The sequence below is a fragment of the Catharus ustulatus genome, chromosome 2 (assembly GCF_009819885.2).
Source record: "Catharus ustulatus isolate bCatUst1 chromosome 2, bCatUst1.pri.v2, whole genome shotgun sequence".
Lineage (NCBI taxonomy): Eukaryota > Metazoa > Chordata > Aves > Passeriformes > Turdidae > Catharus > Catharus ustulatus.
The window spans coordinates 104,594,518-104,608,436 of record NC_046222.1 but is presented as its reverse complement, the minus strand read 5'-3'; the positions used below and the strand labels follow the sequence as shown (position 1 = coordinate 104,608,436).

Here is a 13,919-nt window from a genome sequence, read left to right as displayed (position 1 = left end):
AGAAAATACTGTTTACTACATACAATTTACTACAGCAGCCTTCAAGAGAAGAAAATCATAAATAGGCCCAGGATAATAATGCAATAGTGAATACTTCAAGTACCTATGTGACCAGAGTTAGAAGTTTTTCAAGTTCTGAATTTTTGCAACTTTAAGTGAAAATAACATAAGTGCTAGACAGTTCAACATCTCAAGGTCAAGCTTTTAATTTCTTGCACTTATTTTGGCTGCCAAGACTGTAATAGAGTGTAAATTCATCTCCCTGTTCTCCCATCAAAGGAGCTGAGTTTGTTCCCCCTTCCATGTAGCCTCCTGCTGGAAGGAAAAATAATGAAGCACTCCAAAGCCAGACAATGCTGAACTTCATTTTAGATATTAGCCTTTTATCTCTCTCCTTTTCCTTTTGTGGTTGGTGGTAAATTTCTTCCTTTACAGTACCCTAATGAGAATGCTAAAAATCTACTTTGAAAACGTAGTTTTCCTCATGCTCCCGCATCAGAAAACAGCATCACCCAAGTGGTGCAGCACAGAATTATAAAGAGAATTTTTGCACATCCACCCTCAGCATCAGAGCATTTCAGCATTATTATGATAGCACTTTTTGTCACATAGCTTTAGAAAACAGACACTTGTTGATCTATAAAGATCATATGCTTACAGTAGTAATGGTTAGGTTGAGGAACATCCACTGGTCTGCAGGCAGGATGGGGTCATCAAAAATTCAGAGTTTCTTAAAAACAAATGCCTACAATTTTGGCATCTGTATGTAAATTTTTAGGCTCACTTTCCATACATTGCTTTAGATGAGGAAAGCATGGAAACTGACTGAGACAGGCCCAGGTGGTGTTCAGTAACTTTTTCTAGATCATTGTGTGAACAATCTTCATCTGACCTCCCCACCAAACAACACCTGTGGGTTTTACTGTTCTTTCCCTTTTCTCTGCATTTAGCAGGCTTTGGCTATGAGAGTCTCATTTCCAGGAGCTCCTCAGTGCCCTTCCTGCCACTGGACTGTGTCATACACTATCGTCTCTCTCCAGCCTGACATTCAAGGTCCTGTGGGTACTTGCCACAGACTAGAGGCAGTGAGGGGTTCTGCTCAGGCTAATTTATGTGTGCACCCTCACACAGGAAACTATGATATGATCCCAAAGCCTTCTGTTACATTCTCAAGATACACTGGTGTTATCTGTAACCCTGAATCTGGCTCTGCTGTGAGCAGGAAGCCAGAGCAGACCCCCCTCCAAGCATCCCTTTCTCACCTACACTTTTCTGGGACTAACAAAGGATGCAGGTTCGATGACACTCCAAAAACAAGATATATATATATATATATATATATATATATATATATAATGACATGATATATGCATCATACTGCTCAATAAGATGGTCCTCTCCTTCCTGCCTCCATCAGCTATATTTTGTTTCCTTGTGGTTCTGTGGTGACCAATACTACTGAGCCCACAAATTAACTGAAAACTAATCTGGCCAAAATCCATTTTTTCCATATTCACTTGCCCAGTGCAGCTACACATGCACAGAGCGACAGGGCCCAGTGGCAGATGCACTGGAGAGCAAGAATTGCTCCTTTTGGCTTTGTTGGTTTGTGTCAGCAGTAAAAGTGTACCCTTTGAGGCATGAAAGATGAAGTTTGCCAAACTGATGGTATTTAGGCTTCTAGATCAGTTAAGACTCCTTTTAAACTCCTGGGCCGGGGTAAATGACTCAAGTGCTTTTTGGAAACTTGTGGAAGTTCCTGAGAGCCTCTTCCCAAGAGTCCCATCGTGCTGTACTCCATGCCCAGCACAGGGACAGCAGGGCAGAATGCTCCATGGCACCCTGATGTCCTGAGTACTGCTGCTGCCACTTTTCCCTTTCTCTCCCACTCCTTGCCTTACTTTCTGCTTGCCTCTGGTACTGCCTGGACTCAGCTGCTCAAGGGTTCACCCAGTGTCCATCCACTGAGCCAGGCTACTCCCCTTGGAGCAGCAGTAGCTTCTGCCTCTTCAGCAGAGGAAGGGCCATGGAGGAGCCAGGCTGGTCCAAGCAATCCCATCTGATCTTGTGGCATGCTTTCTGCTCTGAGCAGGCAATGTTTTAAGAGAGGAAAACAACACAAAGTGCCTCTTGACTGCACCACCATCTCCTCCCTCCCCAAACCTGGTTAAGATACCTGACCAATTCGGTTTGACTCTCTGAGTTATAACATGCTGTTCTGCACCCTTGTCATGGAAAGGCTGCAAAAGCTGCCAGACCTCAGCTGTAGTTTACCCTCAACCCCCATTCCCAAACTGGACATATCGGTGTTAAGGCTTATCAGAGAACAGTGACTCTGGCTTTTAACAGCCTTGAGGATTTCAGCAAGAGGTTTAATTGCAAACTAGAAGTGAATTAAACCTTCTGGGACATTTTTACTAAAACAGGAATGTGTGCGTGTTCACCACATTCTTTGTATGAAGAGAGGATTATTGAGGTCACCAGAGCCCTCAAGGGCTTGCTCTAACTTTATGTGCAGGCAGAAATCTTCATCCCAGATGGGAACAACCCTGGCCCTCAGGCAGGACTCAGCAGCCCTGGTAGGACACAGTCTATCAGACTCTCTTCCCATCTCACCCTCCCAACAGAGTTTTTGAGGAAACAATTACATGTCTATGAAATTACATGATTTGCCAAACATGTCACTTCAGAAATGTTTTCTTGAGAATTTTACCAGCACTTCTGAGGCTCTTAAAAACTGTAATAAACATATTAACTTGACAGATGCTGAGCAGGAAATTCCCATCACCCCTTGGAAACTGGGATACTTCATATGCTGCTTTTACCAAGCAGCATGACACAGGAGCACCCTGACATCATTGAAAAAGCATAAAAAATGGCAGCTGTCTGAGCTGGGTCAGGGAAGTGCAGCTTTCCAAGCAGGAGGATGTGCTAAACTGAGGAAAAGACAGGAGAAATTGAGGAAATTGATGAACTTGCCATGTGAGTTTGAGCAGGCTGTTAAATATGTAATGTCTGTCTGGCCTGGAAGCAGATCTGAAACCAAGTCTGAAACTCTGAAACTGTATTTTGCTTTCATGCATACATGAAAAAGATAACCCAGTGGAAATAGCAGTTTATAAAGCTACCCTTTGAGTGTCCACAACCAATATTTTCCCCACATCATATTTTTAACTTGCAGAATTTAAGTGATGACAAGGAAAAAAAATCCTAAAAATAAAATTGACTTCTGCAAAGCAAAGATTCAGAAAGTCAAAGCAGCACTTCGAGTATGAAGCACTCAAAAACAGATTTCCCAAAGCAATAGACAACCCCCCTACTGGTGAAAACAATTTTTTCTAGGTCAGGACTCAAAAGCAGACTTTGCAAGTGGATATTTTTGTTTAGGATCATAACGGTATGAATGTCAAGTTGTCTTTTTAGCTTAAAATCAAAAAACATCAACGGAGAGGCAATGAAGTACACAGAGAAGCAGATGGTACTGCAGCAGCTTGGGTGAGATGTTTCAGGCATAGCTGTAGCACTAACACATACATACCTGCCAGCAGTCCTATGAGAAGCATTACAACCCATCCTGACCAGGCATCCAGCAAACTCTTGATGAACTCCCATATGGATTCTTTACTTTTGCTCGTAATCTGAAATTAAACACACACATATAGATGTGTTGCTCATTTGGGCTGACAGTTTTAGAGCACAAAGTTTAAAACAATTTAGCTCCTAAATGGTGCATACAATTTCTCTTCTGTCTACTTCCTTCAGTCCTGATAATTTATTCAGAGAGGTTCAGCTGATTAAGTTGCAGCAGCCCTTTCATATTTACAACCCCAGGACATCCCATGTCTGTCTATTTAAAAGTTCTCCTCAAGTCATGCAACCAGGTAGGAAGCAATAACTTTGGAAGGACACTTGTTTTTGTCACTGCCAGGATGGCTGTGACCCAGGGGTGTGATGCACCAAAACCTGACCCCTTACCTTGCGATGGCGGTCAGTGTCACGCGATTTCTCCCGCAGCCAGTCGATGGTGTGGAAATCTTCATAAGTTCCAACATCGGGAAAAGGTTCATCCAGAAAATCCATCAGGTTGCCTGAACCATTCATGTCTCCTGCATTGACCATATTAGGATCTGTATGCAGAGGAAAAACAAGTTTGCCAATAAATTCAAGCAGCTCCATCAGGCATTTCAGAACCAAGTTTTCTGAAACAAGCCAAGAAGTCAAGACAGCATGAACAGCAGTCCTTGGGGGGCTCACACAAACTCTTCATATTTGCTTTTAAGAAAGCAGGAAAGAGATATCCACCACATATCCTACAAAAATGCAAGAAGAAATAGAAAATACCTGTCTCCAAACTATAACAAACAGTTACCAGGGGCATTTGATGGGAACGTGGACGAGGGCACGTAGGAGTATGAGAATGTCTATTCCAGCAAGGTGGTCTGATCAGGGACACTGGAACAAGGTGGGCAACGGAGGAGAAACCATAATCAAAATATACAAGAGACACAGACCTGACAGAGTAAACACAAAGAACATGAGCAGAAACAAACCTCATCCTCAAACTAATTGGAGAGCTATTGTGTGTGTGCCCCTCTGGGATACAGCATCAGCTACTGGTGGAATCTGCACATGAGGAAGTGGCAGGTCCAGGAGGGCTCCAGCAGCTGGGCAGGGGAGTCCTGGGCTGGGACTGGAAGAGGCAGCTGTGCACCTCTACATCACGTAACAAAGTGTTGTTCTAAAGATGGTTAATCTCATCCATCCTAAAATAAATGCCTGGGAAACGGGGTTTTCCAGAGAATACCTAGAGTTTGTAATCTGAAATGATATGTCTAAAAAAAAATCTGTTATCATGGAGTTACAAGGGAAAAACACAAAAATATGTAAGAATGGGGACATATACAGACTTTAGGGGTTGTATAGAACAGATCCTGCAGAGCCTGTTGCTCCTTCACTGCCACAAGGTAACTTCTGCTGGTCGCTGATGAGGCCAGCACAGCACCAATGACTGCCACCCACTTCGTTCCACCAGCCATAGAAATGGGAATATCACAAAAATTTGGATCTTTGAAACTATGAGGAAATTTCCCAGCTCTGTAATTGGAACAGGCAAAAATGTAGTAGATAAGCTTTTAGTGGACTGTCCATAAACCCTGATATTCTGCTCAGCCCTCTTTACTTAGCATCTTTTTTCTTCCTCTCTCCCCATTTTGAACTGATTTACTTGAAACCTCACCATGTAAATTTTTGCCTTAGTGGTGACTTTAGCGATGTAATAATGTAATGTGTGAATACTCAGCTTTGTCAGTCTCTGCTCTCCACAGTGTAGGATTTTTGAGTGACACAGACAATGTGCTGAGCACAAGCAGCTGAGAAAAGCTTTATCTTACAGGCAACCAGCAGGTCACCATTATACCATCAACAGAAGCCCTTTCAAATGCAGAAATCAAGTAATCTCCAAGCACCACAGTATGTTTGTCTGAAAGAGAATCAAGCGAGTGAATCACAGCCTGGGCAAGGAAACTCAGTGCAGAGCAGGTGTCCTGTGCAGTGCTGCAGAGCACAAATAAGCTGCCACAAAATTGGGATGATTCAAAAAGCAGAAGAAGAGCAACAGTTGAGAACAGTGATGCTTGGCCAAGCAGGGAGAGCACACTCCCACGTTTGCCAAGTGAAATGAGAATCTGGAGGTGGATGATGGAGCTGACTACAGGAGCTAAAGTTGCAAGAGGATGCTGAGCTCAGGGTTTCCTAAGAGGAATGGAAAGGGAAGCTGAGATGAGGTGAAAGGATTAGACCACGCTATTACTTGGTAACATTGTGATATTTGCAGATCATTTGCTTCACCCTATTCTTCCCATACAGCAAAGAAGGACCTGTAAAGAACATGCAGCTCAGACTGCCTGCCTGTACAAGGCAGCACCCTCTGCTAAATAAACAAACTTCTGGAAACTCTTCTGGAAACTGAAAGCATTGGCAAGTTTTCCTTCATACCACAAGAAAATTACCCGGTTATATCACGTAAAAAATAGCTTTTTAAGTATGTTGTGAATGCCCAGCACATGACAGTATTGTGATGGATAATACCAGGCCAGACCACAAGCATGTAGGATAATTACAATCTCAGTCTGAATCCAACCCAAAAATACGTGCCACACAACATGTCCAAGGAGAGCAAAAATGTTCTTAGAAACCACAGGGCCATGGAAGACTAAGAAAACAAACAAACTTTGAACTCAAGGTAGCGTACCAGTACCTGGAAATTGCAGTGAACTGGATGATTGCCAGCCTAAAAGTTCACTTCAGGTACTATGCTTTTGAAAGCAGAGATGTGATATCAGATTATGCAAAACACAATTTTAGTAAATAAAACCTAGCTACAGCACTTTTGAACTGAGTACTACAGAGTTTCCATCTCATATCCTTTCATCAAGCACTAAAAGTATCCCTTTCTTTCTCTTTATTTTGCATTTATTTCTCTCACCTTACTTTGGCATCTGTAATAATTAACAAGGTTTATTTCAGGATAAGCAAACTTGCCCTTCAAGTGAAGCTTGCAGAGATGCTTTCAGTTCTGCCATCAGAACTGGGGCCGTACAGGTATCTTAATACACATATATTAAGGGCAAATTAACCTCATCCAAACATGAATTATAGCCAGGTGCACTGCAGCAATACACCCCAATGATGGTAAAAGCATGAACAACCATGGTGCTGGTTGTCTCATCTAGCATGAGGAATCTGCACTATACTCAGGATACTAAAACCCAGACTCCTTTCACAGCTGATGACAGAAAGTGAACTATTTACATTGTAATGGGAGAGATTAATTCTCAGAAGTAATAATTTCTGTTTATTGGTCACAAAAGAGATGTCAGAGGTAGACATCTTCATCTGGTCTAATGAGTGCAACACCACCAGTTCAAAAGAAAACTTGCAATACCATGACATGCAGAATTAGTTACAAATGCAGCTCCTCAGACCTGAGCATCTAAGGGATTTGGATGCTCTGACAGAGCTTATTGTATACAGAGAAAAGTGTTGAGTCTGAGGAATTGTCTAACATTTCTATTTTGTCCCTTTGTTGTTCCACGTCTCAGATGTCCTTGCTGTCCTTTTCACTACTTTTGCAGATGCTGATGCAGCATAATTTGTGCAAGGGCTGTTTCCTGCTTAGTCCCCATATTATTTTCCTAATAATTTCTGGCACTCCACCAGTTTATCCTAGGGCAGACATCCAACACTAAACAGTCTGCTGGACTCCTTGAGAGACAGTGGCCAGTTTGGAGTCCATATTCTGTACTCTCTTAGGGACATTTTCCCCTTTGCTTTGCCTTTATCCACTTTGAATTTCATCAGCCGTTTTATTCCCTACAATATAGTAGAGAGCCTTAACAGTGAACACTCATTTTTACTAACTAGCTTACCATATCTACAACTGAACCTGTGTGTCAATACTCTGCTTTAATAATTGCACACATAGAAAACAATGAAACCTGACTGAACCATGTATCTCTGGAACTCACGGGGTTCTGGTTAGCAGACTTCCCTGGATTTAGACCCATGCCAGACTAATGTGATCCTGTAGAAGTCCTGGCAGGGACTGAGTCACAAATCAAGAGAGGTCACAGTGCTAGACTGACAACTGTGCCTACTGATAGAGGCTTTCCTGGCTACCACATAACCCTAGACATCTTTCAGAAATCTTAGGCCAGATCAATCTGATGGTCAGTCCTTGCTCTCCCAGCTAGCCATGCTTGGTGCACAATAATCATGAAAGAGTAACACAAAAGAGTTACACAAAAGAGTTAGTTACCCTACAAATGTCAGAGAAGCTGCATGAGAGCAAGGTGAAAGTAAGGGTCCAAATATCAAACTGTGAAGCTTTATGACTGTAGGAACCCAGATAATTTTTAAACACATAAGGAAAGCAGAGAAGAGATTCATGCAAACAAATTACAGAAGCCAGGGAGCAAACACAGGGAGCTGCTGATGGACCAGAACATACCAACAATCACAGTTGGTACTACACAGACACAAGATCTCAATACATTTACTCATTTTTTATTTTCTAAAGAACCAAAAGGTAATAGCATTATCATATTTAGGGTCACATTTCTTCTGCAAGTCTCACAGTGAGTAAATTCATCACTTGATTTCAATCTGCTTGGAGCTAAGTTTTATAGAAGAGCGATAAATCACATTTACAGCAAAAATGGTGACAAATTCTGAGCTTTAGAGCACTGTTACAGCACGTGCAAAACTAAAGCCACAGCTAGAAGAGCTCTATCAGTGAACTGACATTCTAGGTAGTATGCTGACTGGCTGATCAAATATGAAATGTATTTGACACGGCAAGCACAGACCAAAACATCCCATGGTTCAAAGAGGCTGAAAAGTATACTGGTAGAAAACAACTAGTTGAACAGTCATCAAAGCAAAACTCTTGGCGCTGGCCTATTGCTCCTAGACATGCTAGTTCCATGCTATGTTCTCTCATCCTGTTTTCTGTTTTAATTGGATACATTGCACTAAGGCAGGCAGTAAGATTTTTAATGCAATTCCAACAAGTTTCAAGTTACTTTCAACAGATCACAGTTACTGAATTACTTCAACACTTCAAATGTTTCTACCAGACAAATGTTCACCTACATGCTTTGCTGTTTTCCTTGAAGTGGGGGGTTGCTATGTGACACGAGAGGATGAAGGCACAAAGAATACCTCTCTTCTGCTGTGGCATAAGGAATAAATGAACCTGGAAAGAGGCTGGCAGAAGAAAGCAGAAGCATAAACACCAGTTGCAAGTTTCTCAATTCACATTTGGAGTGACTTTTTCAGGGTGTCCAAAGCATCACCAGATCCATCTCTTAGAAATGTGCCACGTGTTAGCCAACAGACCAAAGGAGAACACAGTGTGTCTCAGACTTTTCTGTGCTCCAGTAACAACACACGCACTGTGATAAAACAGAGGAGATCCTACTACAGACACAAAGCTTTTGAATCATGTCTTCAGCAGAGTTGAGCCCACCACTGACCTGAACTGTTGGTCAGGTGGGCTGCGCTCATGTGGCATGATATGACAGCAGTTACTGCAAAAATGAAAGAGCACAAGGGCTATGAAAATCCCTGGGATTTATTTTCTATAGTAGTCAGTAATAAACAAGGCAATTTTGTTGGCAATCCTTACAAGATCCCTTTGCACTGGCAGATGGTTTGTCACTCTGTGCCCCTAATACTTGAATTGACTATTCTAAGGACCAAGCATGGTGCCCCACAGCCTCATGGGCTTTACCTGCTCACAGTGATGTGTCAAGCAAGGGCTCCTCCTCTCAAGAGCTAGGTGCTCTGCCAGCATCCATCCATCCCCACTCCCAAGGAATTTGGACCCAGGCACAGAGATGGACAAAGAGCACTCTCCTCACAGGGCCCGAATCCAGATAAACAGGCCAGCAGAGTGAGCTGAATCCCAGAATCATGGAATAGTTTGGGCTGGAAGGATCACTGTTCAGAGCTCTAAGAGGGTAAGGCTGAGGGAGAACATTCCTAGAGCAGACCATGGTTACACCACAGGTCTTCAGCGCTGCCTGGCCAGAGAAATTGGGCCTGACAGCTGAGGAGGCAGACAGCAAGATTATTAACAGGGTCACCATGACAGACACACATGAAAAGCACAGGGAGATGATTAGGAGTGTGTGTCTTTTGGGGACGGGTCAGAGACTAAGGCCTGCTTAGCCTTGAAGAGACCAAGAAAGGCCAAGATGGTGGGGATGTAATTCCCCTTCCACCACCTGCCTTGTATAAGATGATTTAGAAATGGCAATGGGGGATATAGGAGACAGGTAAACAGTCATTAATATTCTTCTCAAAAGAAGACGCTGTTGCGTGGTGATTTCACAAGGAAGAAGTCTTCAGCAAAAGCAAGCAGGCTGAATCCCCAGCAAGTTAAATGGGTGGTTTTCTATAGGTTGCAAAATATTTACAGGCAATTTTAGATTATTCAATTTAGAAGCTTCAGACTGAACTAGCCAAATTATTGACCTTCTGTCTTAATGATGAAATTTATAAAAAGGTCTTAAAATGGCCATGAATGAAAGTACAGTAATTTCATGATTATAAGCCTCACCATTTTGACTAAAATTTTGCTCCCACCCCGGAAATGCAGCTTACACTCAGGAGCGGCCAATATGTGAATAATTTTCTGAAATTTCCAACCCCGGAAGTGCAGCCGAGGTGCCGAGCTGAGCACCTGCCAGTAAAACCCGGGATTATGCAATTGTTACAAATTGGTTACTCTGTTGCGCGGCGGGTGGAGGCGGGCTTAGTGCCGGCAGCGCCGAGGGGAGGAAGGCAGGGGCTCCCTCCTTCAGGCAGTGCAGCCTGGGGGAGAGGCGGGGGCTCTGTGCTGCCGGCCCCGTGGCCCAGGGGGGAGGCAGGGGGCTCCCGTCCCCGCCTGTCGCCACTGCCCTGGGTGCCAGCAGGCTCCTGTCCCCGCCTGCCGCCACCACTGCGGATGTCAGCGGGCTCCATCCCTGCCTGCTGCTGAGGGGCAGCGGCGGGCCGGGGTGAGAGAGCCTGGTGGCAGCGGTGGCCAGCCCCAAGCGGCCTCGCCAAGCAGCCCCACCAAGCCCGCACGGCCCGAGCCGAGCCAGTAAACTCCACCATGCCGCGGTTCTGTTACTATTTGGCAACTTTGTTGCATGCGGGTCCTCACTACGAACGTCAGAGCGGCTTATAATCAGGTGCGACTTATGTATGGACAAAGAACAAAATCTTGCTGACACCTGGAGATGTGGCTTATAGTCAGTGCGGTTTGTAATCGTGAAATTACTGTAATCAAGTTCAGACTCCTGGAAAAAGCAGAAAATACTGGTCTTACAGGTCTTTTTTTGAAACTTAATATGGGGAAAAAAATTCCCTACAGATTGAGAAAACACAGAGGAAAGACAAGGTATTAAAATTGCCAATATCTTAAGAGGCAAATGCCTTTCCTACAATTCAAGAACTAATGGTATAGACTCCAAATACAAATAAATAGCCCTGCAAACCCTCAGTCTCTCACCACACTGGCACAGGCAGGCTGCAGTATCAGAAACAGTACTGTAAAATATTGCAGTATTTTATTGTATGGCCCCACCACTACATATTATGGAGTTTCCAGCTATGATAGTGTGGTCAAGTTAAATACAGTCACATCTTTGATGTGCAGCTTTACCCCAAATAACCTCTATGGAAAAAATTATGAAACCACAACAGAGCTCAAAAAATACAGGGCGCCAGATCACAGGGGAGAGGGCCTTGAAGAGAAGGAAAAGGCAGGAGGGAACATTTGGGATAAATGGCAGAAAACTGAGGCACTCCTCTGACCAAACCACAGCCTTCAGCTGCCCCCTCCTCAGACACCATACGTGCTCAGCACAGAGAACAGTGCTGGCCAGGAGCACAGCAAAGGGAGACACGGGAGCTGATACCCAACCAACAGAGCTTCCCACCCTTCCATCACAGCCAGACCCCCTCTTCTCCTTTTCTCCTCCTGAGAGGCAATCTCTTCCTCTGAGGAGTAAACCATACCCCAACATCCCCCTCCCTGCTCTTTCCCACGATGATTCTCCCTTCAGAAAACAATTTCTTTTGGTATGAAATATCATGGGCCTGCTCCCCCTTCGAGTTTTCTTGGAAAGTCTGAGCAAAATTAGTTCAGTTGCTCAGTTATGTCAGAAAGGCAAGGGGGAAAATAAATTCCTAGCCCTTTTCCTGCAAGCTCCAAATGGAATTCTTTCCAAAATTGGCTCTATAGAAAAAAAATGTTAAACTCACATCTCTGTTTCCAGTGAGTCTTAAAGGTCCCTCCAATAAATTTACTTGTTAGTACAGATGTTGAGGCTGTGGAAAAAGCAGGAGGGAAGCATCAGTGCCTCTGGAACATTTATCTGCAGTTTAGAAACTGAGCTGAAACATCTCTATTAAAAGATGCTCCTCTGCACACAGCCCAGAAGTTTGGGCAGATGAGCCTCATGAACTGTATCAGCTCCACACCCCCTTACTGCTTGAAGGAAACAATGATTAGGTAAAACTCTGGAAGCCTCCAACTTCTGGATAAGAAACTACATTTCAGGACACAGGACACCCCAGAAGCCAGCTTTAACAGTAGGAACATGTGTGGTTTCTATTCCTGCTTTCCCTCAAGTCCTCTTCTTCACAAAAGAGAGCGGGAGTTTCCCTTCTGAACCCATGGTTTTTACTGCCACCAAGCTCTAAGCCACATCTGAAGAGTCAGGGGTGCTACAGGGTTTTCTTCCTCATGCCAGACACAGCTGAGTTTTCAGTACCAGATTTCGTGTTCCAGTGCTGCTCTTTGCCTCTTTATTCAGAAAATTTTAAGAGTAAGGTGGAAAACCAGGTTTAGAACTGCAAAAAGAAAAAGTGAATGCGTTCAGAGAGAGCAGAGTTGCACTGTCAGAAGGGAAGTGCCCTGGTACACAGATAAAAACCTCTCTCCTGAAATGGGGTGTACAATGGCATTCAATGTACCTCTCACTGAAAACCTTTTTAAGCCTTCAGCTTGAAATAAAGCTGATAAACCCACATTGGAAAAGCCATTAATCTGTTCTACCATGTCACTTCTCGTGATTTGAGCAGAGGCTGTGAGTCATTTTCACATAAGAGGGAAATGTTTTCCTGTTCACAGGGCACTGGTTTCAGTGCTGTGTTTGATGCTGATGGGCTGCACAGCTACGGACAAGTTATTTCATCCCCCTGAGAGGAAACTTCTGCAAGATGGGGAAACCCTTTCCTTAGGGTGCTGTTTAAGAGCAAAATGTTAAAAGTGCTTTAGGAATAGCAGCCTAGTGTAACCCTGCCAGAGTCTCTTTCGACATTAATAATCGTGTGTGACTTTTTAGTTCTGCCAGGCTAGAGATGAAGAAAGCTGAAGAAAAACAACACCTGCTGTGTATGTATGCACACACTAAAATGAATTAAGAGCCTTTCTCTACAACCTCTCACTAAGAGGAAAAATTAACACACACACGTACACACACCCACACACCCCTGAAAGCTGCAGCATGATGGCAGAAGCAATCAGGGAAAGGACTGGTACCTCTGGGCACCACACCAGTTTTGAGGGTTGAGCACCATGCTGAGCTAGGAGCTGCTCAGGCCTGAGAGAGGCTGAAGACAACACAACACCGACCTCCAACACAAGCAAGATGGCTCTGGACTGTGGAGGAGACTGGGGATTGGGAGCATCCCCTTTTCCCCTGCTACAGCACCTGGCTACAGTCACAGTCCTGCTCACTTTGCCCTACAGATTCAGCAAACAACAACTTCGTGATGAAGTAGTCCCCAGCCCCAGGAGGGTACAGTGCTCCAGAGGAGCCTGTTTGGTTCAGGCAGATAGGAAGTTCTCTAACCCAGAGTCTCTAACCCATCTTCTCCTCTGGCCCCTGTTTAAAAGCTACCAGCCACTACCTGTGAAAAGGTACAACCTTTGTAAGAGAGGAACAGGGGCTGAGCACCACTGCAGCCATGTGCTTAGAGCCTGGCATGGCATCCCAGCGCTGCCAGGGTGAGCAACTTCCAGCTGAGATGTCCCCAGGGTCCCCCTTTTATATGAAGTAACTCCTAGGGCACTGAAGTCCTTAACTTCTGATGGCCCCCAGCACACAGATAAGGCTGGTGCCCTGTCTTCTTGCACAGAACATGTCTGACTTGGAAGGAGAGTCCAGGAGAAGCCCTTCCTGGCACACATTTCCATAGGGCACTTCCACATGATCTGGACTAGGAGGGAACCCCTCACACTTGTGCAACCCAAGCCTGGCAGCCCTGCTGTGCTCCTTGCATGGGCAAAGAGCCAAGTCTCGGTGAGCCTGGTGGGCAAGAGCACAGCTCGGCTCACAGCCAGTGCTGGAGAGAACTGAGCC

The 13,919-nt window shown here is 44.4% G+C and overlaps 1 protein-coding gene across 3 annotated transcripts in view; it reads right to left on the bottom strand.

The window, feature by feature from the left end:
* Positions 1-13,919, bottom strand: part of CLCN4 (chloride voltage-gated channel 4) — a 44,715-nt gene that overhangs the window by 26,634 nt on the left and 4,162 nt on the right. For 2 of the 3 annotated variants that reach the window (XM_033051528.2, XM_033051529.1), the window contains exons 2-3: positions 3,976-4,127; positions 3,539-3,638 (exon numbers count right to left, since the gene is read on the bottom strand). In XM_033051528.2, the coding sequence (XP_032907419.1) occupies positions 3,539-3,638; positions 3,976-4,127 (252 nt within the window). Of the gene's footprint in view, positions 1-3,538; positions 3,639-3,975; positions 4,128-11,814; positions 11,881-13,919 lie in introns of all 3 variants that reach the window. The other variant, XM_033051530.2, reaches the window with a different exon arrangement.